The sequence below is a fragment of the Euprymna scolopes genome, chromosome 5 (assembly GCF_053919585.1).
Source record: "Euprymna scolopes isolate OS-2025 chromosome 5, ASM5391958v1, whole genome shotgun sequence".
Classification (NCBI taxonomy): domain Eukaryota; kingdom Metazoa; phylum Mollusca; class Cephalopoda; order Sepiida; family Sepiolidae; genus Euprymna; species Euprymna scolopes.
The window spans coordinates 98,807,895-98,834,596 of record NC_136486.1 but is presented as its reverse complement, the minus strand read 5'-3'; the positions used below and the strand labels follow the sequence as shown (position 1 = coordinate 98,834,596).

The 26,702-nt window shown below is 34.6% G+C and overlaps 2 protein-coding genes across 4 annotated transcripts in view; one reads left to right on the top strand and one right to left on the bottom strand.

Annotated features, from left to right (window-relative positions):
* The window catches only part of LOC145276934 (diacylglycerol lipase-alpha-like), a 285,454-nt gene extending 282,943 nt beyond the window's left edge, over nt 1-2,511 (bottom strand). The window contains exon 1 of the mRNA XM_080128420.1: nt 1,255-2,511. Coding sequence (XP_079984546.1) covers nt 1,255-1,349 — 95 coding nt within the window. The 5' untranslated portion in view covers nt 1,350-2,511. The remainder of the gene's footprint in view (nt 1-1,254) is intronic.
* The window catches only part of LOC145276935 (exostosin-2-like), a 140,394-nt gene continuing 115,996 nt past the window's right edge, over nt 2,305-26,702 (top strand). Inside the window, exon 1 of one of the 3 annotated variants that reach the window (XM_080128421.1) lies at nt 2,305-2,767. The gene's annotated coding sequence lies outside the window, so the exon portion shown is untranslated. Of the gene's footprint in view, nt 2,768-7,033; nt 7,120-26,702 lie in introns of those variants that run through there. The other 2 variants (XM_080128425.1, XM_080128424.1) reach the window with 2 other exon arrangements.

The window sequence follows — 26,702 nt, the reverse complement described above, 5'->3', positions numbered from 1 at the left end:
TTAGTATCCTGAAAACGATTTTATTTATTTATTAACCCAATTCTAACCCTAATCTCTCAAGTAAATAAACGAATAGCATTTTATTTATTTATTGTTATTTTCATGACAATTTCTCCGTAAATTAATAACACAAAATGGAAAACAAATGAAAATATGGGAGAAAAAAAATACTTATTCGTTGGTTTATTCTGATGATTATGCACTTATGTTACCGTGCTATTTTTTTTTTTTTTAAATAGTATTTTCAAGTTAAATTTAAGTTTCACGATATCTTTATTTTAATTAAATTGCTAGGTGAAAGTTAGTACAGAATAGTTACACAACACCCTCCCCTCCCCATGTTAAGGATGGCTTTCTAAACAATAACTATTATTTCAACGCGGTAACATAAGTGCATAAGTAACAAGAAAAGTATTCACATGTTTTATTATTATTAAATACTCGTAACTTTTTGTCTAATTTTTAATAAATTAAAAATTAGACAAAAAAAAAAAAACAGCGAACAATGTACATAACTATATTTTTAAAAATTGAATTATTCGCGCCGTTTGCGGAAATTATATAAATGTTTCAGCTCTCACAGCAACCCTATTGTTGTCTCACTAAAACCAATTAACGAAATAAATGAACTAAATATGGAATTAAATTCACATCTTTTTAGTTTCCAGTTTCATAATTGCATAAAAGCATAAATTAAAACAATAATAGTAATAAACTAAGATATTTATGCAGAATACAAACTGTGCTATTTTTAGATGTGATTTTTGAAGTTAAATTCAATTTTTACAGTATCTTGTTTATTAAACTGTTAGGTGAAAGTACAGTTCCATCTCTATGTTAAGAATGGGTTTCTAAATAATAGTGTATATTTCAGCACGGTTCGTATTCTGCATGAGTACAAACAAAAAAAAATAATAATAAATTGATGCTCGAATTTGAATAATTAATGCTTAAAATAAATAGCTTTCTCTTAAGTTATTCAATTTTCGGTATACTTTGAATTTCCTCGACTCCCCTTCCTCGAAAACTGGGTGGTTTATCCAGAATTTAAAAAAGAAGAAAAAAGAAAGGCATTAGTTGCCCCCCCCCCGGATTTTGGTATTTGGAAATAAATAAATAAAAAATGTTTTATAGGTTTATATATTTCCATAGGTTTGTATAAGAGCGATATATTTGTGTCGTCGATAGCTTTTTAATTCAAATACAAGGGATTGGATTTCTCTTAAATTGGGAAAGGCAAATGTATTTACTCACCATATAAGATGTACGACGATCATGAAAGCTGCGGGTACAACCAGATCGTCGGACCCGATTGACCATCGCCGCTTAAATACGACTAAACCTGGCATTGTATATTTATTATTATTACGTGCGCGCAAGAAAGGCGAAACGCACGGGAATTGTTAGTCGGAACAGAAATCTTTTCTAATTATCTCACATAATCGGTAGAAACTCTGTTCGAATATTTGGTAGAATGTATGTCTCTGCGAGGAAGCCATGGTTTCTCCGTTTATCCACATTTAAGTAAAATGCTTGTTCGCTTCCCTTCTTGCAGTCCGCTGAGGAGGTAATGTATTATTGCCAAACGCACGGGCGAAGAATGGTGTTCATGTGCTTCGGATGAAGCAAACGAGGGGGGGGGGAGCAGCAAGGGGAAAGAAGACAAGCCGAGAGAGAGAGAGGAAGAGAGGGAGGGGGAAAATCGATTGACACATAGGCAAAGTGAGAAGAAATTGAAGAAGTGCGTGTTTACAAGAGCAAGAGAGAGAGAGATGGAGGGAGCGAGAGAGAGAGAGAGAGAGAGAGAGAGATAGAGATAGAGAGAGAGAGATTAGTGCATAGGCGAAGAGAAGGTGGATAAATGCGGGTATTACTTGAGAGGAAGAGGGTGATTTATAAATGTGCAAAGAAAGAAATATGTTTATGAGAGAAAGGGAGGGATGTAGTGAGAGAGTGAGCCAGTGGATTATTGACATATAAGCTAATAAGACAGACAGACAGACAGACAGACAGAGGGGGGAAGGTGAGAGAGACGGGTAGGTAGTGAGTAAAACGAGTGAGAGAGAGAGAGAGAGATTGTCACATAGGCAGAGAGAAGGGTAGTAAAATAAATACATTTACGAAAAAGATACAGACCGAGAAAGAAAGAAAGAAAGAAAGAAAGAAAGAAAGAAACATACGCAAAGAGAGGGATAGGTAAAGAAATGTATTTACCCGAAAGAGAGAGAGAGAGAGGAGAAAAGAGGAGAGAAAAAGGAAGAGAGAGAGAGAGAGAGAGAGAGAGAGAAATAAGGAAATAAATATAGGAATGAGTGACACAGTGATAAAGAAAGGAGGGGGAAAAGAGAGCTATAAAACTTAAAAGAAATTAATTTATTTTAGAGTAATTGGCACATAAGCAGAGATAGATAAGGAGAGAAGGAAAGAGAGAGGGGTAAATACAGAGAGTGGCAGATAACAAGAAAGGGGTTATCTCTCAGGTAGAGGATGGTGGGAACATGAAGAAGAAAACAGATGCACGCTCAGAAGGAAGGGAAGGTAAAGAAAGAAAGTAAGAAAGGATGAAGTGATATAAACACGCTAGAAAAATACAGGACAAAAAAAAAGGGAAAAAATAAGAAACTAGAAATAGCGAGAAATAGTACATCGTCTGCTTTAAGTTTGATTGGTGAGGATATCCAAATCTGTGACGTCAGCACCGGAAGTGTATATGTTGATGTTTTTTTTTTTAAAATGGCCGAGTCAACTATATGCACCTGTACATGCGGTAAGTAATTCGGTAATAAAACCAAATTTTATCAACTTATATTTAATGTACACCTGGTTAATGTAACTTGAAGCCACACATCTTTTAGTTCATAACATAACAAAAATATTTGTTCAACTAAAAACGGTGTTATATTCGCAATTTATCCTCTACGAACGAGTCGAATGAATCGTTTCCTTGGTTTATTTTTGAACACCGAATATTTTTTCACGTTGGTCCGTTTTAATAAATTCTAGTTATGCTTTAATCTTTAGTTTTATTATTTTTAAGATTTAATCGGTCATAACTACTAAAATATTATCTGTATTATTATTTATAGAATTGCTTGTGTTCTATGTGTAAATAAACAATTTACGTTGTGCTTTTAGTGCGATTTTTTCCTTCTTTTGACTGTACGCGTCTTTTTCCGTTTTTATTTTTATGAAAAAAGCTTGTCAGTGGAGTTACATGAGACATGAACCATTAAAACCTTATGAAATAAATATTAACTGATTTATCTTAAAGCAAAAATATCTTCTTTTTTTTTTTTTTTTTGTATAACAAACTACTATTAGAGAGGGGTGTTAACAGGGTGGTGCCTAACCATCGTGGCACTTGCGACTCGACTGTCGATGATGTTCGTTTTAATATTTATTTTGGTACTCATGCAGAGAATGATCCGTGCTGAAATAATAACGTTATTATTTAAAAAGCCATTCTTAACATGGGGAGGGTGTTTTGTACCTATTCTGAATCTTACAATTGAATAAAAAAAACATAAAACTTAAACGTGGAAATACGAATTAAAAAATAGCGCGGATCACTCTCTGCATTAGTACTATCATTTTATGTAACATCAACAAAAATGGTACTAGTGCAGAGAGTGATCCAGACGTAAATAATGACGTTATTATTTAAAAAGCCATTCTTATCATGGGGAGGGGAGAATGTTTTGTACCTATTCTATACTTCAACCTTACAATTGAATAAAAAAAAAAAAAAACATATAAAACTTTAATTAAACTTGGGAATACGATTTAAAAAATAGCGCGGATCACTCTCTGCACCAGCACCACAAAAATAAATAAAAATGAACCCACAAACATATAAGACGCTTTTATATTCAACCAGCCAACCTTCTTTGTTAATATAAATACTAAATAAATCAATTTAAAAAAAAAAATAAATGAAGAGAATTGAAAGTGTTAAAATAACCACAACTATTCGAGTAATATCCTCTTAATTTTAGACATGGAAATAGGAAATAGAACGCTGGAATTTAATTTTACTCCTTCCCCTTCTAATTGGTTTCGGTCGGTTTTGGAACCCTTAACATACGTGGAGAGAACTACAAAGGGTAAGATTCAACGCCAGAAGAGTGTGTACCCCTCTCACATATTACACACACACTATTATATAAAAGGAACTTCATGTGAGTTCTTCCCTATAGACCCTGAAACGTCTGGACCGATTTCTATGAAATTTCACACAAATGTACTTTATATATCTGGCAGTGTTCTAAGATAGGTTTTGTATCGGAATGTCGACATTAAGTATCGATAATCGAAAAAATCAGATGAAAGAAGTAACAGACGATTGTGGCCAAAGTTAGCACCTCATCACAAGTGCATTTGAGAAGTTTTATTACCACAAGCAGAAAGTCCCAGCATATAAAATCAACAGTAGGTTCTTTATGACAGGAGCACGTTCGAAATGAATGTTTCTGTTTAGAGCAAAATTGAAGCATGATACTTGACTTTTGCATTTTAAACTTTAAGCCATTATATATAAAAAATAGGGTTTGTTTTACTGTACACATAGATTCGAAAACGTTGTCAAAAAAACAAATATATAACAAATGTTATCAAAGGCAAGATAAGTTACTTTTGTACCCAACTGGGTAATCTTTTAGTGTTTTTATTTAATGTAACATGTTTATTCAGCTCCAGAAAGATACAGTGTTTACCGATGTGTTGGAAAATTCAAAATGGTGCCAAACTCTCTGCTGAATACAGTAAGTTTGGGAAAATGAGTTAAAAATTAAAAAAAATATACAAAATACAGTTAGAAACTAGCGCAATATATGTTACCGTGACATACGCTGACATATATTTGGTGGGTTTTTAACAGTATGTGGTATGGTTTTTTTTATTTTTAACCCATTTTCCCAAACTTACCATGTTCAGCAGAGAGTTCGGTGCCATTCTGAATTTTCTAATAACATTATTTAGAAAGCCATTCTTAACATGAGGAGGAAAGGGTATTTTGTAACTATTTTGTACTTTCATTTAAGACGTTAATAAACAAAAATATTGTAAAAATTCAATTTAACTTGAAAATACTACAAAATAACAAAAAAAAAAAAACTAGCACATTAACATAGATACATACGCACCATATATATGAGAGAGAGAAATAAAAAGGAACAAACCGTATTATGTGTTCATCAACGTTTCGTCTTTATTTTGAGACTTCGAAATAAAGACGAAACGTTGATGAACACATAATACGGTTTGTTCCTTTTTATTTCTTTATTTTGTCGGAAGACTATTTCCATTATTTTCATCATATATATATATATTATAGTGGTAGTTTGATTTCTTTTCCTAGAAGTACATCCACTGAAACAATAAGTGTCTACCAAAAAAAGTGCTGAATGAGTTTACAGAGCATATATTAAAAGCCGTTTGTTTGTATAAAGGAATTTAATATTATGTAGCTTAGTACATCAGTTACACGTTTCCTTGGAAACTACCAGGCTAATCAGGCTGAAATATTGTTTGGATCTTTGTTATGATAAGGTGCAACGAATTAAGTCTTATAGTATCTGTTCGATGCACAGTTAATAGGATCAGTAGTTAATGCAAAACTGAGCACAAATGTAACCATATTCCAGCATCAATTTGGTATAAAGCATTTGTTCTTAGGCAACACGCTATAACTTTTGATCGAAGTAAAATCTCTCTCCCTCTTCCTGTTTAGTGATAATTATATCACTAAATAGGAACAGTCAATCTGATAGTCTATGGTGGCGCTCCCATTTGTACTGATACACAGAGAATAGAAATATATTAATAACAACCAGGATAATTATGACAACTCACCATTATTGGAACGTAGCCGGAGACTTTAATCCATATAAATAATACAGTAGATGTATGTGTGTATGTGTCAATTTTTAACCGATAAACTCTTAAACTATTGGTCACATAAGACTGAAATTAACAGGAAATTGTAATCATACACCAACGATGGTTTATAGTGAGTAAAATATTTGTTTAACGCGTATAGAAATATGTCGGTACGTTGAAATGACTTGAGATAAAAATTGAATTTAACTTGAAAAATCTATCTAAAAAATAGTATTGCCTGTAAAATCTCATCTAAAAACAGTAGCACAGTATGTATTCTGCATAAGTATCCAACTTTGTTTCCACTGGATCAACAAAACCTACTTTTTCTTGAATTTTAGTTTTTAATTCAATTTTTATGGTATCTTTTGTTTCCATTTACTTGTCTACCCCCTCCCCCCCCCTACACACACACGCACACCTCACTCGCGAGGCCAGAGTTAAACACAAGGTCGGTTTTTAATGTGAGGAAAATCCAGCTCCTCAAAAAGGTGCACTCTGGATAGGAACAAAAATAAAAAGTGTCTCAGTCATGAAGGATTTCTCCTCCACTGACCGAGGACAGAAAATGTGAAGTTTAATATCAGAACAGATACTATACATTGTTCCTAGCTAAAAAGCCAAGGTATCTTTTGTTTATTAAATTATTAGATAGAAGTACAGAATAGTTACAAAACGCCCTTTCCATGTTAAGAATGGGTTTTAAATAATAACGTTATCATTTCAACATGATCCATATTCTGCATAAGTACCCGAAGTTGTCTACAATATCAGCAGGCAGGCTCATAGAGAGAGTGAGTGAAGAGTTACATGTCAAATGAAGTGAGAGAGGAACACTGGCCACTGTGCAAGCGAAGGGGAGGAGAACATTTGAAAGACTAAAATGCATTTTGGAGGATATAATTTTGTAATTATTTGCTTTAAATTGGCGAAAAAAAAAAAGGGTGGTTGAAGGGCGATACTCCAAGGCGAGCAGGCAAACGTTAGGGTTGCAGAAAAGAAATACTTTTTTATTCCCCCTCCCTTCCCCAAACCGGGTTTGGTAACAACTAGTATCAAAATGTTTGCAGGAGCAAAGTCAAATGGTCTGGTCGCCTGATCTAGTTGCCACATTGACTGAGAAGAGAATGAAGAGAACCTTTCTTTTATAGGTTTGAAACTACCTTCTACTTCTTTGGCCATAAATACCATTTGCCATGCTTTACGGTTTCTTTATCCCTCAGACAGTTGGACTCACTCAATGTAAGCATCACTCCTCTTTATTTATTTATTTATTTATTTATTTTTTTGCAAAATAGGATTTTTAAAACTTCTCTCATATTTTTTTTTTTTTTAACAAAGAAGTCCCCACTTATCAAGGCCTAAAGGCCACTCGAGGATAAGGGTTAATGAATGTAAGGTGGTAGTGTAGTAATCGTTAATGGTGTAAGTTGGTTATAATTTGATTATTTAATGGGTACAGTTCAATAATAACTTGACATGAAGGTGGCTAAACTGTAATTGACCAGGACGCAGGCTAATGGAGCAGTGTTCCACAGGTGGGCAGTTCTATGAAAGAAGCTGTGTGTTTGTGGAATCTGTTTTAATTTAGGCACAGATAGAGAGTAGAAAATATTGTTGATAATGGTTGAAGCCAGTCAAGATTTTTTTGTGCAAGTTTGGCAAGGGGGAGGGCATAGATTGGAGCTCAGACAAGCACCCACTATGAAAATAACAATAGAGCAGAGACAAGCTTACAACGTCTCTTCTTTGGGAAAGAGGCTGCAGGGAAGAAAAAAGTTCATCAAATACTAGGTTTCTAAGCCAGTTTTAAACTCTTTCAAGGCAGAATAGGGCGCACCGAGCAACACCTGCCTAGATGTGGCAACACTATTCCATTTTAGGACATACTTGACTCTTATACAGATAGAGGATTGCATCAGCAGTGAGATACCTTCTCGAGCAGTAGAATGATCTAATCATTTTTCCAGCAATCTTGGTCACCGATTTGTGTCATACATTCTTGATTCCAATAAATATTTGATTAAAAGTCAACAAATTAATAAAAAGAATGATTCAATGTGTAAGTCACATGATCAAGTGAAAACCACACATACACACAACAAAACTCAACTACGATGGTTCAAGATGCAGTTTGTGCTCAGGAGGAAGCCGGCTCTATCCAACCGGAATGATAGCCACTACAAATATGTTAGTACGCATTCACGCACGAGAAGGCCTTTTGTAATTTTGTTAATAAGATACGCAATGGTGATTATACTCCGCTTCCATTATAGCTGGATTCTGCGTTGCATCACATTCTGTAACGGACCTTGTTAAAATACATGACGAACAAGAAGAAAATAAAATGCAATGATATAACAAAAAAATAAAAGGCCGTGAGAATTGGAAATGTCTAAATATTTTATTTAGAAAAAGATATTTTTAATTGTTTTGCATGCATATTGTATGAAAGTTTTACAATGTGTGCTAGTAAGCTCAATATTCAATCTGTGTATATATGTATCGTGTTTGCCTTATACAAGTTGAAAAGTATGTTATGTAGAGAAATGTGTGTGAGTTTATCAGCAATATTTGTAGTTTTGATAGTTTTAGTTGTTTGCTGCTTGTGGTTGCTCTCGTCACTATTGGCGATGCTGATGAATGAAATTTGCACTGTTGTAGTGAAACATAATAGTAATGTTGTCGTTTTGTTGCAGCTTGTTCTTGGCAAGAAATTAGCCGTCACATGATGAATATAGAAAGGCATTATCAGCTTTTTTGTTGGCGATTTGTTTGTATAGATGATACCATGAAATAAGCAATTTAATTAGTTTAATCGGCATTAAACAAAACAACAAAAAAAGCACAGGGTATAGTTAAGATTATTTGCTAGTTTTGATTTCTAGTTTCTGCTCTGCAGATGGGACCGTGGTGATAAGCAAGATATGGTTCCTCCTGATTAATGATTATCTTCCTCTCAGATAATTGGAAAGCCTCCTTGTCTGTTTGACCAGCCAAAAAGGATGTGGGATTATAGTCAAGGTTGTTAGCTCTTTTCGACCTCCGATTTGGAGATGAAGCAAGATATTGTCCCTTCTAATTAATGATTATCTTCCTCTCAGACAACGTGAAAGCTTCCCCATGTTAAGAATAGATTTCTTGTCCGCTTGACCATGTCTGAATAGCCAGCAAAATGGACAGCAGAAACCGGAAGTTAAAAAGAGCAGACAATCTTGACTATAACCAAACCGCAAGTAGAAAAATGAGACTCCTACAGGTTTTGAACCCGTGCTTTAGAAAGAAGGACTACTTGAACTTGGCGAACATAACAAGGTATTAGTTCCTCAACGGGAGTTCTGCTTGAGATTAAAGCTGCGTGGATCCATTGGTGGAAAAATATGATTTGCTCCAACATAGATGTATGGTGCCTCGTGTTGTAGGTTTGCCAGTGATCATCTGCTTGTTTGATGCAATTGTCTTGGTTTTTATGGGTGTTCACATTGAACATTCTGTAATAGTTTTCTTTTTAAACCCGACATGCTGATTAGCTACTTGTTGCATAGACATTTTGTTTATAATTGCACTCTCATTTTGTGTTATTTAGTGGAGCTTATAAGATCTAAGATTCATCCCAATACCCTCATGTTTATAATCTTCGATATTGTTTATGTGGTCATTTATGGCGAAAAATACTATGCTGTAAAAAAAATAAATTATTCTCTTGTTTCTTGACTAAATGCCACATGAACTTGCTGAACATAAACTGACTCTTTGTTTATATGATAAAACACTCCTCAGATTATTTGCCACAAGTTTGTACGACTATGTGAAAATTATTTTGTTACATAATGGATGGCCTTATGTCAAATAGTGATTACATCAGCTAGTGTTTATCTTGACAAGGGTTGAACTAAGTGAAACTCAAAGTGACACAAAGTTTGTGATATGAGCTGGTTCCCATGAAGAACAGCAAGAAGAAATGACCTGAGGCTTAAGTATGAGCTTAAAAAGATCAAAGTAAAAGTAAAAACAAAATGACTTCAGTCAGTTGATGCTAACTATTGATATCAAGGTTGATTTGACAGAAAGAAAAGTTTCAGATCATCTGGTCTATGGACATGGCACAGGATCGATTGCCAATAATACTGTAATAACTGAAAGGAAAACTTTGATAATTGCCAGAAGTGAAATGCTCCTCTAATACCGCTGTTCGCTGTGTCCACTTTCTCTCATTTGTGATCTGTTTCCCTCCTCCATTCCATACACATTAAAAAATCATAAAATATAAAAATATGCACATACAAGTGCATTAAAGTAATGAAAACATTCCGGCTTACTTGCCTAGGTATTTACCTCCTTCCCACTATGGAAGATGAAACACAGTCAAAAGGCATGGACTGAAAAGCCAATGCATAAGAGGTGTGAGCATTCTGGCCATCAAAAAACGCCTGAGTAACCCTGTTGGCATTCTAAAGTAGGGACCCCTCAGCTGATTAGCAATAAACTAACCTCTTCTTATAGAAGGTAAAACTTCAGAGGGTGGATCTCCTAGAACTGCATGGAAGCTATCTCAATCCAACAGATGCAAAATGCGGTTAAAAAACAAGTTGATTGGAGGCAGAAGTGTATGTAACTAAAAGATGGCTGATGTAAGCAAATCCCGAGAAATGAGATAAGATTTTTGTATAATGATAAGAGGTTAATGTAGTTTGCTTGATTGTATAGTGTGTATATAAGAATAATTTATGGAAGGCAGAATGCAGAGGTGACACAAGTACAGGGTGAAACGATACATTTTTGCCCTAAAGAAAACAACACTACAGTTTTATCTGAAAATTGTTATTGAAAAAATCAATTCAGGTAACTTTTTTTTTTTTTTTTACATAGGCGTCATCACATTATCAAGGCCCAGAGGCCACTCAAGGATAAGGGTTAAAGAGTGTACAGTAGAAATTGGTCAATATAGTAATCATAAGTAATGAAAATTTGGTAAATTTGATAACTTATATGGAACGGCTCATCAAGAACTTATTTACTTTAGACTTGAACACAACCATATTGTAGTCAGCAGGAAAGCAGGAAAACGGAACACAATTCCACAGGCGTTCAGTTCTAAGAAAGAAGCTTTGTTCATGGAATCTACGTTTAGGTTTAGGCACAGATAAAGAGTGAGGGAAATTATTGATAGTGTTTACAGCTAGACGAGTGTTTCTTGTGAAAGTTTGGCGAGGGGGGGACCATAGATTGAAGCTCAGTTGAACACTTTCCATGAAAATAACGATACATCAGAGACAAACTCGCAACATCTCTTCTGTGAGATAGAGGTTGCAAGGAGGAGAAAAGGACATCTCCTACGAGGCTACGAAGTCTATTTTGAACTCTATCAAGGCAGGACAAGTCCTTTCTAGCAGCTCCTGCCCAGATGTAGCAACAGTATTCCATCCTTGGACGTACCTGGCTCTTATATAGATAGAGAATAGCATCAGCAGTTAGATATCTACCAGATCGATAGAAAGATCCCACCATTTTTCCAGCGACCTTCGCAACAGATTTGATATACGTGTTCCATTTAAGATCAGGAGTAATGGTCAAGCCCAGAAGCTTGTCAAAACTCGAGGCCTCCTGAAGACGAGAGCCATTCATTTCAATTGATGACAAATGTGGATTAGAATGTTGATGATGTAAAGAGAGAAGCTTGGTTTTAGATGCATTAAAAGTAACCAGCCACTCCTTTCCCCATTGTACTACGTGCTCAAGATCAGAGGAGAGAGAATTGGAGAGAACTTGGTCGTTTACTGTCTTAGATGTGGTACCATAAATGGTAGTGTCGTCAGCATAAATGTCTACAAATGATGTAAGGATATGATTTGGAAGATCATTAATGTAGATCAGGAAAAGAGTTGGGCCCAGGATGGGTCTCTGAGGGACACCGGCATTAATACTGTGAGCTTCTGATTTTTGCCCCTCAACTACTACTCTTATGAACCTATCAGAAAGAAATGATTTAATAATTGAGAAGACTTTTCCAGCTATACCATAGCTAGCGATCTTATGAAGTAAACCTTTATGCCATACCCTATCAAAGGCTTTAGATATGTCAATAGCAATTGCCCTAGAAAGATTGCCACCGTCGAGAGATTTGCTAATCCTATACGATATAACTGTAAGGACATCTGCTGTAGATCTAGCAGAACGGAAACCATATTGAGTGTCACTAAGAAGGTTATTTTTGTTGAGATGGTTGATTACTTCTGTATTTAACACAGATTCTAGCAACTTACTCATGACGCACAGGAGACTTATTGGCTTGTACTGAGAGGGGGATGAGCGATCACCTGAGTTCTTAAATACAGGGCATACTGATGAGATTTTCCAGGGAGATGGGAAACTATTCTCCTTAAGACAACGTTTAAACAGTTTTGTAAGTATGGGCGCTAGTTCAGGTTGAAGTTTTTTGAGTACTATAATTGGAATACCATCAGGGCCAGTTGCTTTACTCGAATCAAGGTTTTTGATTAGCTTCGCAACATCACGTACAGATATACGTATATCACATAGCGTGTTTTCTGATACAGGAGGAAATATTGGGGGTAGGCGGTCTTGGTCGCAAAGGGTAGAATTAGCTGCAAAGTTCTTGACAAAGAGTTTGGCTTTGTCTGATGCTGACGAGATTACCTCAGGTCCATTGATAATAGTTGGAATGGAGCACACGCTTCTGTTCAGGATTCTGTTTGCTATTTGCCAAAACTGGTGGGAACCAAGCCGCTGCTCAGCTACTTTTGACTTAACAGATTGAGCATACAACTCTCTTGCGTTCCTTATTACTTTCTTACAATGGTTGCTGGCAGTCCTGAAAACGGCTTTAGTTTCCATACATCTATTACGTTTGAAGCAGTGGAAAAAGTGATTTCTGTGCGCAATGGCAGCAGCACATTCTGGAGAGAACCATGGCTGACTGTTAGGTTTTTGCTGAAACTTTTTAGAGGGTATGAAATGGGCAATACCTACAATTAACCATTCAGTCAGGTCTAATACTATAGAGGACACATCCTTTTTAAACATGGAATGCAGAGGTAGATCAGATATAAATGTACGGAAGCTATCCCAGTCAGCCTTAGTGTATCGATATACTGTACGATGAAGCGGTACGTCTGGGGACTTATTACATTTCATTTTTATCTTAATTGATACAACAGAGTGGTCGGAAGATCCAAGAGGCGACAGAACAGAAACTGAACATAGTTCAGGGCAAGTTGTGAGGAAAAGGTCTAGTAGGCTCGCATACTGGCCGTCATTATCGGGCACACGGGTAGGTTCCTGAACAATCTGAGTGAGGTCATAGGCAATGGAGAAATCATGACAGAACCTCCCCTCATCATCGGTCTTGTTTGAGTGGGTCAACCATTCGACGTTGTGAACATTGAAGTCTCCACATACGTGAATGTTAGCTGAAGGATAAGTAGAAAGGACTTGGTCAATTTTCTCAGATATGCTTTGAAAGATAGAAACTCCGCTGTTGTGGGGGCGATAGAGAGTAAATATAAATGCAGTAGTGTGAGCTAAAGCAACCCGGAAGCACATATAGGGTAAGTTAGGATCTTCCCTGGAGATGTCCCTCCCACATGGAAAGCTATCTTTAATATAGGCACATATTCCATGCCCATGGCGATCTTGGGGGTCAGATTTAGAAGTTAAGTTAGAGTATCCTGTAATTGCAAACTCATCTAGGAAAATAGCCTGTCCAATGCCAGTTTCACTTAAAAATAAAAGGTCTGGTTTAGTCTCCTGTAATTGGGTTTCAACCTCTGGAAGGTTAGAACGAAGACCCCTGATGTTGGAGAAGGAGACATGGTAGTAGGGGTCTACGTTGGAAGTTGTAGAACCGGGTTTAATCGTGTATTTTTTCTTGAAACTTGTCATGATGAAATTTTGGAATTTGTGGACTAGGTCGTCAGATTTACTTAGAGCAGGACAGAGAGGGGGAAACTAAGAGAGAAAAAGAAACGAAGAATTTTTTTTTTTTTTTTTTTTTTTGTAGCACATGATAAGGTAAAGCCGTAACAATTACCCACTAGTATGGCATCGAGAGGCCCCACCAGAAGCTACTGCATGGTCCAGATTCCATTCACCAAATGGCAATACAGCAGCCCCAGTACTTTGCACCTGCTGATAGGACAGCCTCCTTAGTGGTTAATCCAAGGTTCGGGTCCCTGACTATCAGGCGGATAACGTCAGCCCAGACAAAACGTTTACCTCCAGCACCCTTACTAGTGACATGGCTACAAGGATAGACATAGAAACAGAAAATTTCCACCAACTCTGCCAACTGTTCGCGCAAAATACTGCCAACCTAGAAAACAGCTTTTTCTTCTCCCTTTGTCAGAAAAATCACTCATTAAAAAATGAGGACTGAGGGACAAATAAGAAGAAGCGAGAGTAACAGGAGCTGCCGATAACGCATCCACAATGCGTTTTCTACTCTCCATTAAAAAAAAAAAAAAAAAAAAAAAAAAACTATTAAGTATTGTACTTAATAAAAGTCCAACGGACGTGTTTAAGGGAAAGTATGGTGATAGATTCCCCTCTCACGAACTAAAAATGAGTACAATACGGTAATCTATTTTTGCTATCAACTCGGTAGATAAATAAACATTTATGGACGAGAAAAAAAAAGCTAGCATTTAATACAACAGAAATACATAAATTAAATACTGAAATAAAATGTAGTTATTAATATTTGAATCTAAAAATAAAAAGTGCGAATTAGTAGAGAAAATCACTTATCACAACAACGCTTCCGTCTCCAAACTGCAAACTAGTGAAGAATTTAACTTTTAATAGCGTTCAGAGGATTTTTTTTTTTTTTTTTAAATTAACCGTTAAGAGAAAGCGTGATTTTATTCTGAACTTTAACTAGTCACGTTTTAAGAAACTTATGATATAAAAGAAAAGCAGATGGGGAGGGGGGTTCTTACTTGATTATGTAGTAGAGCTGACATTTATTCAGCTTCAATCACCTCCTTGATACGGGTCCGGAACTGAGAGCATGCCTTTTCCACAAGCGCCAACGGAAACTCAGCAGATGATGGCCATCAGGCTGGCTTTGGTGTTGTGGGAAGTCATTTTGGTGATGTTTTCAACGTATAACCAAAGTAGTCCAGTGGGTTCAGGTCAAGGGAGGAGGGGCATTGAGAGAAGGCTACAAAGTCATAGCACTCCTTCTGGAGTCAAGCCTGGGTCTTTTTAGACTTGTTGGCTGGCACTGAGTCCTGCTGCCACACCCAGCATCTGCCAGCGGTCACCTGATTGCACCAGGGGATCATCATACTCTTCAGCACATCCAGGTACACTTTAGTGTTGATTTTCAAGCAGACTTCAAAAATGTGAAGTGACATGATATGGTCCTAACTCGAAACCTCACCAAAGACCATAACCATGGCCGGAAACTTTGTTCAGCTGTGCCCTCAAGTGTTGAACCATCCAGATTTGTATTTTGAGGGTGCTGGCAATGGTCCTGTTGTCATAACTTGGATCGGTAGAGAGCATGAATTGTACAGCGGGACATCTCCGATCTTGCTCGTTGAACATTGTGTCACTTTCAGATATGATAGAAGGCTCCTATTGCTCTTGGGATTTGTACACAACGGGCCAACTAGTAGATGGTCTGCAACAAAAAAAAAAAGAAGACCTGTTTTCATCAAATGGAAATGGAATCATGTCGTCTTTTTTGGGGCTGACAATTTTATCATTCCACCTTGTATACATAAATACTCTTATCACATATTATAATCTTACTTGTGTCAGTGTGGTTTAAGGGAATGTTCATATATGTTTATGGGGAAAATATGTTTATTCAATTATATTTCACCATTTTTTTTTTTTTTTTTTTACTAATCCTTTATGAAGGTCAATGTAACTACAGAACAAATACAAATACATGACAAGAAGTTTATATTCCAAATTTCAAGATGTTGTCCATCTTACCATTTATTTTTTCCAGCATGTTAAAATGTTCAATTCTTGACAGCACCTGTTTCGTAGCGCAGAATCATTCATGTAATTATTATGTCAATTTTTTAATTCATTCCACTCTTACTCATCAGAAGAATAGGAACTCGTTAACTTTAAAGGAACATGGGCATGGTTAAAAATCGGAAGAGAAGTTGCAGTTGTGTTTTCTTTTAGTTTTGTTATCTTGTTCTTTTATTTTCTTTTAAAAGTTGAAGAGTTCCTATTCTTCTGATGCGTAAGGGCGGAATAAATTAAAAAATTGACATAATAATTACATGAATGATTCTGCACTGCAAAACAGGTGCTGTCCAGAACTGAACATCTTAACATTCTGAAAGAAATAAACTGTAAGATGGACAACATCTTGAAATTTGGAATATAGACTTTTTGTTATTTATATATATATATATATATATATATATATATATATATATATATATACTAGCAAAAGTACCCGTCATTGACTGGGTTCAAAAACAGCCTACAGAAAATGGACTCTGATTTATGAAAGTATGATAGGTTATGAAAAGGGAGGGTTGTGAATTTGGGGGTATCAAAACCAAAGCAAAATATGGTGAAAGTAAAAATAAAATAGACAAACCCCATAATTTATTATACCATATCTGTTCACACTAAACACTTATCACAATATTCTGTGGATCTACATTAAAAAAACCTTGTTAAACTTTGTGACATATTTCCATTCTATGGAGGTCAGGTGCGAACGAACACCCCATAATTTTATTATACCATATTTCTTCAAACTGAAACATAATTATCAAAATATACTTACACAGATAGATATGAAAAGTCTTTATTAAAATTTGTGCCTATTTCTGTTCTATGGAGGCCAGGCGCGAACGCAGACCCCCACAATTTTATTATACCATCCCTATTTAAGTTAAAACATACTTATCAAAGTATTCTTATGTACATCTATATCAAAAACACTTGTAAACGTTTTTTTTTTTTTTTTTTTTTTATTTCCATACTTTGTGAACCAGGCGCGAATGCAGACCCCACAATTTTAATGAACCACCGTTTTTCCAGATTAAACATACCCATTCCTATGTCTCGATACATCTTCTATCATTATATGTAATCAGTTTTTTAAAATAGTCAACCATATAGGACCCTATTCTTGACCAGACACACACGCATTCAGCTTTATATTATAGATATATTCCCCAAAACCTCTGGCCTTGATGGAGAAAAGACTAAAACTTGCTACTATGGTTTCAAATGATCTGAAATAACAGCAACGGGAGACTTGATTCCAAATACTTTTCATATGTTATATTTCCCCTCTTTTGGAAATAGGATACGATTATGAATCTCTCCACCATCAAATAATCCTTATACATTGTGAAATTTACTTTATGTATGAAAACCAAAGAGGGGAAGTATAACATATGAGAAATATTTGGAATCAAGTCTCCCCTTGCTGTTATTTCAAATCATTTGAAACCATAGCAGCAAGTTTTAGTCTCTCTCCCATCAAGGCCAGAGATTTGGGGGAAATATCAGATATTTTGCAATTCATATGCAAGACTGGGAAAACAAATGACTGATTGAAAAACTTTATGGTTGTAAAAAACGTGCCAAAAATAAGCTCTGGAGGATGGATGATCCCCTTCATGTGCAACCTTAAGGCCAAATGTCACATAGCCCACTAGACAATTCTGGTCATTGGCTTTCTAACAAGCCTTCATTTGTTAAATTTTGATCAATAGTCGCTGAGATTTGGAACTTATAAAATTGCCAAAAAAGCTGATATATATATGGATATGTCTATATTTGTAGCCAAATTGAATAATGAAATGCTCTTATCTTTGGTTCTTTGGGACAAAACTACATGAAAATTGCAGGCTTTTTGAGTATTATAATAATATTCTATGGTTACAATTTTATGACAATTGATAATAAAGAACCTATATTTTCAAGCCAATAAAATATGCCAAAATTTGCATACATTTGTAAATAGTGTCCTGGCAGGCAACTTCAGTTTTGTTGCTTCAGTTGTCTGCCCTATGACCTTGCCAGGCTACTAATATATATTTCAAGAACATTCTCTTCAACAAATGTTCAGTTTGAATTCAAATGTGCATATAGAGGCCGTTGTTTACAACTTTCATCAGACCACACAGACACAAGAAAGAATCTATATATATTTCTATGTATATATATAAAAGTGAACGTGTCTGTGTGTGTGTACATTTCCCTATGCAGTAACTCTGTCAATTTTTAGTCTACAGACTCGAAATTTGATATACAGGGTACTGAGATTTAGGAAAATCGATGTGATCGGTTTTTGGCCAGAAATTTGGCGATTAAGGGGTCAAAGTTCAACGATTTCACCTTTGAGAACTCTACCAAACTCCTCTGACAATTTTGGGTCTACGCATTTGAAATTTTAGATATAGGTTCCTTGGACATGGATCTAACTTAATAACTTGATTTGAGCCCAAAACAATAAATTTTTAGGGGTCATAATATGGGTCAAAGTAAAAAAAAAAAATTAACCTCTGCGGTCTCTTCCAAATTACTCAGACAATTTCTGGTCTAAATATTTGAAATTTTACATAAAGGGTATTCAGAGATAGGGTAAGCTTTTTCATTAGTTTGGGTCGAAAATTTTTAGTTACCAATATATAAATGTATGTATGTCTGTTTGCATGTCTGCCTTAAAATTTCAATAGAGGCGACGGATTTTACCAAGATCAGTATCGTTTTAAAGTTCGACCTTTCATACGTCAAATATTGAAAAATTGGCTAAAAACATTAATATCTTCCCCTTCAACTAGGCACTTTTCTACAGGAGGGGGGGGGTCACTTTTTTTGCCGATATTTTTTAAAGTTATCCTCTCCTTTAGATTGTCTAGCCTTAATTTAAAAAAATGTCGCTTCCGGTTTGGTGGTGGTCATAACAGCATAAACGTTAGGTTTTACCCCGTTCTTTTCCTCCTTTGCGGTACGGGTTCGAGCCTGCCTTCCTACTACCACTTTTTTTTTTGCTCAACATACACATCCAAACACCCGGGCAACGCCGGGCTGAAATGCTAGTATATATAAAAGTGAACGTGTCTGTGTGTGTGTGTCTGTGTACATTTTTCAATGCAATAACTCTGTCAATTTTCAGTCTACAGACTCGAAATTTGATATACAGGGTACTGAGATTTGGGAAAATCTTTAATCCGTTTTCGGCCAGAAATTTGGCTATTAACGGGTCAAAGTTCAACGATTTTACCTCTGAGAACTCTACCAAACTCCTCCGACAATTTTTTGGGTCTAAACACTTGAAATTTTAGATAAAGGTTCCTTGGACATCGACCTAGTAACTTAATGACTTGCTTTGAGCCCAAAATAATAAATGTTAAGGGGTCATAATAGGGGTCAAAGTTAAAAAAATTGACCGCTTTTTTCTTTTTTTTTTTTCTTTTTTTTTTTTTTTTTTTTTTGCTCAACATACACCTTCAAACACCCGGGCCAATGGGCTGAAATGCTAATATGTAATAAAAGTAAACAAACACACACACACACACATTGTATTAACAAAAGGTGAATCTGCATAGCTTATTCCACCGTTATGTTTTGATTTGCTTCAGTTTGTGTCTGTCACAGACCTGCATTGTAAAATAATGTTTTTCTTTGATTGCTGAGAAATTACTACAAATTTCTAATGCTAATCTTAACCAAAAGATGTTATATTTGTTTAAAAAAATTTTCCACGTTAATATTTTCTAATAAAGATAAGCGTAAGTGTACGACATAATCACATCGACACTCAAGTTATTGTTAGGTGATCGAAGTCAAATAATGTAACTAGATGGCTAACAATTTTGGGAATAACAGCCACTGTACATGGAAGGACAGCAACACTTATCTGCAAAAAAAAAAAAAAAGAATACGTCCCTAAAGATGCATTTGAACTAGTATTTCAGTATAACCTAATTGACACAGCAGAACAATATGCACTTGGGTAGAAGTTCTGTTCTTAATCATTTGGTGAAGCTCTCTGGAAAAAGTGTGCAATTCGGGGTTTTTTTTTGTTTTTGTTTAATAGCCTTAGAAAGTTGCAATAAAATGTAAGTAAAACATCATTTTATCATTTTTTTTCTTTTTCTTTTAAAAAAATATGTACTACTAGGTGTTATCTCTCATTTTAATTGGTCTATATCGGCCATCTTTTTTCTTTTCTTTTTTTTACATGGTGGTCACTACTTATCAAGGCCCGGAAGCCACTCGAGGATAAAGGTTATTGTGTGTGTGTGTGTGTGTGTGTGTACAGTAATCAATGGAATAGTATCGTAGTAATCGTTAGTATTGGAGATTTGATAAAGTGTCTTACTTAAGGGGGCGGTTTGGCTTGTTTTTTTTTTTTGTTTTTTTTAATATTTGTGTACTTTATCTAACTTAATGTCTTTAATGTATACTATTGATATATATATATATTTTTAATAGTCATTAAAGCATAGTTTTAAATAAAAGATGAAGTTGTTTGAAACGAGTTGCAGCATTATGCACGATTATCATATTCCATCTGTTTTACATGCTGACATGTAGAAATTGACTTTCAAACTATTTCTGGCCAGGTCTCTATTTACCCCTCTTTCTTTGTCAATCCTCGTCTAATAACCACTTCTAAACATAAACTCAATAGCTTCTCTATCCAGATATGCTTTCTCCACATCTGAGTTTTCATCCATTTCTCAATGTAAATAATAAGTAGGGCTATAACAAGAGATTATTCTTAGGCATTGTTTTCACTCTCGAGTATATATCCGACACAATTAGACCCAGCTAATCAATCGAGTACCACATCACTCTATCTAAAAACATATGATATTAACTGATATATACTCGAGAGTCAAAATAATGAAAAGAATATTCTCTTGTCACAGCCCTAATAATAAGCAAGCATACATTAGTCAATTGTCCGTTATTAAAGTGAATTCAAATCTCGATGAATATGTTTTTGTTAGCGTTCATATCAGTTTATGAAACATTCATTGATTCTAAGCCTTAATCAATTTTTTCTGCTACACTGGTTTAATAAACAAAGAAAAACAAAAAGTTTGGTTTTATCAATAGTTCATGCCAAATGTTACCCGCTTGCTTGCTTAGAATACAATAAAGCCTCCATTATTTGTTTTTTTTTTCTTTTGTTGTCATTTTTTTGTTTGTTTATACTGTTATTTAGCGAAAGTTAAGCTAGGCAGACTGTGATTTATAAAAAGCTTTAAAATGCGAACGTAGTAAAAATAAATTGGTGACAAAAATTATTTTAAAATGAATACAGTTCGTAAATTAGTTTAAAACAATTTTTTTTGATTTACCTACTTATTTGTTACCTTTTTTTTTTTTTTTAAATATTCATGTTTAATATAATTTATAACCATTTTAAATTCTGTCATTATTGGTTGTGAGTAAAGTAATAAGTTATCTGCCTTACTTTCTGTCAATAAGCAATATGTTTGACATCCTATTATTTATTACGTTTCTGAATTTTTGAGATGAGGATTGATTATTCATATTATTTGGATTCTTCGGTCTACTGTTCTCATGTTGAGTGCCATTTACACAACGTTTCAGTCGATGTAACCTTTAACCTTTTTCAGGTGTATCTTGTTGAACTCTATTCTCAGTGTGGCCAACCGAAAAATACAATTGCGAATTACTTAGGATCTAGAAAATAGCACTTAAGATGAGAACAGTAGTCTGAAGAATCCAAATATACCTTATTACTTTACTCACAACTAATAATTATGGAATTTAAAATGCTATAAATATTAAATTGTTTTTTTGACTAATTTCCCAACCCCATTTCCTTTAAAATAATTTATCACCAATAATAACATTTACTGTATTTATTTTTAGAATTTATGGAGGATGGGGGCAAATGTTATTAATATTTTTTGGATTATTTAGAGTTACTTGTGCAGTATAATGGAATTTCGAACAAATGCATTTCAAATAAAAACATCATCATGTACTTGTGTGTCATGTCGAAATTATAAGTTCCCAAAGATGAAAAATAAACCAGTAGGAGATGTGTTGGATTTATTTTTCATAAAAAAATCATAGACACTAGTGGTCCGACATTTTCTGTTTTTTTTTGTTTTTTTTTTTCGATGATGGATTTCAAGGAAAGCAAGGGAGATAAGTGAGTTTTTCATACAGAATTCATTGCACAACTCTTTCACATTTAAGCATGATAAACTTGATAATTTGATAAATTCTATTTTTAATTGTAGATATTTTTCTACTGGATCATTTTTCATAAATGTTTAAAAACTTATACTAATTTCAACCTGACACATAAGTATGTGATAGTGTTTTTATCTGAAATGCATTCATTGTAATTTTTATTATACTGCACAAGCATCTATTCTGACTACTATTCTTGTCTTGACTGCTGTTTGTACAAAGTTTCAACCAATGTAAACTCCGACCTTCTTCAGGTCCATGTGTTTGAAATTCCGTAATAGGTATAGTAGCTAATGAAATGGGAGCCTTCAAGTCTCCCTCGACTATGGTCGTCCACTTTACTTTTATATTCAATCTTGTTACATACATACGCAAAATATTTTCACATTTGGCATCCAGCAGCAACAGACACGTGCAATCAGAGAGAGGAGGCAAAGGAAGGCTGAAACATGCAACAAGAAATATGTAAACCGACTGATTAGGAGAGAAGGGATGATTTGTATGTGTTACTGTATGCTGGAGTTTAAAAGTATTATTTTATCTATTATTATGCTAAAATGGATTTAATCAACGTCTGTTTCCCTAAAGTTTTTTTTTTTTTGTTTTTGTTTTTTTAATCATACAAAATACATGCTAAAATATTCCTGCATTTGTTTTTAAAAAAATCCATTTTAATTCATATTGTTTGGATTCTTCGGACTCTGTCATATTCACAATATTTCGGTCGATGTAACCTCTGGCCTTCTTAAGATGCATCTTGTCAAACTTGAAAGTTGGACGGAATTTCAAACGGAACCCTTTATTTACTTCATGAGGGTAGCATGCTCTTGTTCCATCAGCCATGACTGAACATAGGTCCTAAGTAATTTGCAATTATATTTTTCAATCGCCTACACTGAGAATTGAACCTTCAATCTTCAGTAGAGAATATCACTTTTACAATTGATTTTTCCAAGTACTCTAACCACTGTGCCATGGGTCCTTGTGGACAGTATTAGTACAAATTTTTGGAGCCTTAAACCTATTTTATCTCTTGTTGTAACTATTACAATTTATTACTAATTAATTATTACTGTATATTTATATATATGTATTATTGTTGTGTTTACTTATTACTGTATATATTATCTATTATTTATAATTAACCCCTATCTAGTAATGGTTGATGGAACGAGAGCATACTACCCCTGTGAAGTAAATAAAGTGTTCTGTTTGAAATTGAGATGTTAGAGTTTGACAGAAACATTTTTGAGTTCGACAAGATATACCTGGAGAAGGTTGGAGGTTACATCGACCAAAACATTGTGAAAAATGACACAAGATGAGAATAGTAGTCCGAAGAACAGAAATAATACAAATAACCAATCCTGATCTAAAAACTTGTTTTAACTAGCTTTGATTTGCAATATTAACTCACCAAGTGATTGATCTCTTACTAAGTTTCTGTCTATCACTCTCTTCCTCTCACTGTATGTTGCGTGACCTCCACCATGCTCTGTCACTTTCACTTCTGTGTTTCTCTTTATTTTTTAACAGTTGAAAGTAGTAAAGAAAGGAAATAAAAAAAAAAGATTGGAATAATCAAACCAAAGAGAATCTCACCACAAATAGCAAAAATATTTAATCCTTAACCGAGGAAGAGAAAGGAGTATGTATAAAAAGCAGAAAGAGAATAATTTAGAATGTTTTATCTATTTTTTTTTTTTCTTTGAAAACTCATCTTTTCCCGATTCAAATAATCTAACCCGAGCTGAATTAGTGACCCAACGGGTCACATGTTTCCTAGTAATAAATTAACACTAGTATGAAAGAACTATTTTCTTTAGCTAATCATGAAATTTCCACAGGTTATTGGTATTATTATTTAGTTAACATTTAGTATTTTTCAAATTTCTTTTATTATTAAGTTAGTATTTTTGTGTATTGATTGTTTCTATGCAAGAATATGTAACAGAGCGTGGGCGCAAATGCATACGAAATGCGAAATTACATCACCGTAAAGATAAAAAAAAAAAAAAAAACTATAAAAAAGAATGTGCAACAGATAGAAGAGTGTTCGATAGCACATTTTAAAAAATTTGTTTTTGTTAACTCCTGTTTACCCTTTACAAAGCATATCGCCACTTGGACGTAAGGGGCTACTATTTGGGGCCATGTCTAGGAAAGATTAACGAGATATTTGTTTATGTTACATTTAAACTTCTGCATATCAGTACAACCAGGGAAGCAGGCAGCAGTAAGTTAAATTCCAAAGTATAGCTGTTTGAAGGAAGAAACTATTAAAATAGAAAGCTTTCTGGCATTTTAGGGACATCAACAGTGAAGGGGTGAGATCTTGTTGCTAAGCGGGTTTGTCGGGGATATGTACGTCGAGGGGGGGTATAAGTGAAACGAGTTCATCAGAACACATTTCATTTAAATATTTGTAAAACAGGCATTGTGGTGATGGAACAGGGGTTGGAGCTTAGTTAATAAAGTGGGACTGATTAGATAGATAGGGTCCAAAAGGAGTTGTCAAAATGGAAGAGACTAGTGGTAGATATACCAGCCCGGATGGAGCAACAATACTCCATACATGGGTGAATGGTGGCCTTGTAGAGGTACAGGATACGTTAGAGACATGTATGTCATTTGAGAGGATAGAGGTCAGAGAAGGAGCACGATCATATGAAAGACGATGATCACGCTTTATTCGGGGAAAATATCCAGAAATAAATGGTGTTGTTACAAAAGTAAAAGTGAGTTAAGTTATTACTTGTCTTCTGTTCCTTGTGATGTAAACTGCGTACAACGTGTGTATATCATATGTAATTGTGTAATGTTACCAATATAAGAAGACAATAATTAAGTTTATTCTTAGAATGTTGTTTTGTATACAAGAAAAGTAGAAAGTGAATCTTGGGTTTACTTCCAGCAGCTTTGTCGCTTCCCTCATTTTTATCCTTTAATCCTCACGTTCCATGAGCGATGTTTCTGACAAAGTGGGAAGAATTGCTGTTTTCTAGGCCAGAATCTATCAATCTAACACTTATCGTTAACTAGTTTTTGACCTTGAAGTATTTTTGTTTTTTTGCTCTTACATCAAATGGCTTCATGCCTTGTCTGAAGCGATTTCCATTAAAAAAATGTTCTTATGTTAATGAGGTATGCTATTCTAGAAGTTTAGATATAACATATTAAAATAAACTGGAGCAGACTGACTGTAATATTGATATTAAATTTTATTACATGCAAGACATAAAAAAAATTTTAACATAAAAAATTAACTATAACATTCTTTTACGCAGAAAATAAGTTTTAACAAAATGTAATGATCTTAAATGCATAAATGAAGATGTTAAATAAGAAATGGGTAAAATTTTGTCGTATAAAGGAAGGTTGTATGTGTGTGTCCAGTTAAAAGTCAAACCATCAGTGATACACTTATAAACCTTATGATCCCTAATCCCAAGTTGTTTATGGCAGAAAAATTAGTGTGAAATTATTTTTAAAAAGAATATAAAATAAAAGTTACACTTTTTTTCTTATTGTTGTCCTAAAAACGATACTGAAACTAAGTTTTTTGTTGCATTCTGTTTGTCTTTTTATTATATTGAACTAGTTGCCAGAGAGATGTTAAAAAAATAAAAATTACTATTCCAAACAATTGATTCCATGAACATAGCTTTTTTCTGAGAAGTGCACGCCTGTGGAATTCTCTTCCGTTTGCCTGTTTCCCACCTGACTACAACTTGGACGTCTTCAAGTCCAACATAAATAAATTCCTAATTAATCGCCCCCTTAAGTAAGACACTTTATCAATTCTCCAATACCAACTATTACTATGATATTATCCCATTGATTATTGTACACAATATAACCCTTCTCCCCGAGTGGCTTCCAGGCCTTGATAAATGGTGATCCCTCATGTAAAAAAAAAAAAAAAATTATTTTATTTAACATTTGAAAAAATACCTAATAAAATAAGACACTCCAATGGTCTCTATAATGCAATTGGATTATTCTGATTTTTTTTTTTTTTTTTTTTCGAAACTATACAAAAAAAAAAATTCTTCTGTACTATTTTCGTTCCAATTTGAAGAATACGCAGTCTTAACTTTTTTAACAATTTTAAGCCAGAGGAATTATTTTATTTTTTTTTTTTACCAACAAGTGACTCGTGTTTTTATACTTTTTCTAATATCAGCTTTTAAAAAGATTTTGTGAATGAGTAATAAATTAGTCACACCAGCTGAGTATAAACGTTGAAAGATTTACGACTGATATCGCTTCAATTTTCATCCATATTTCTGCGATATTGCAGCATGCAATGTGATGAACTACGGAAGTGAATCATGGCTGGTGAGGGTTAAGGATATGTGGAGATGGATGAGTACTTGGATGCAGAGGAAGTATATCTGGATGGTGAAGCTATTGAAATTGTCAAGAAATTTTGTTGCCTTAGCAATACCATTGAAACACAGGGTGGAGCAAGTGCTAGTGTGATTTCAAGAATTAGGAGTGGATGGAGTGAGTTCAGAGAACTTCTGCCATTACCAACCAGCAAAGTGTTACGACTATCAACCAAAGGAAGAGTCTGTCAGGTATGAGTATGCAATGCCAAGTGAAATCTGGCTAGTAAGGGT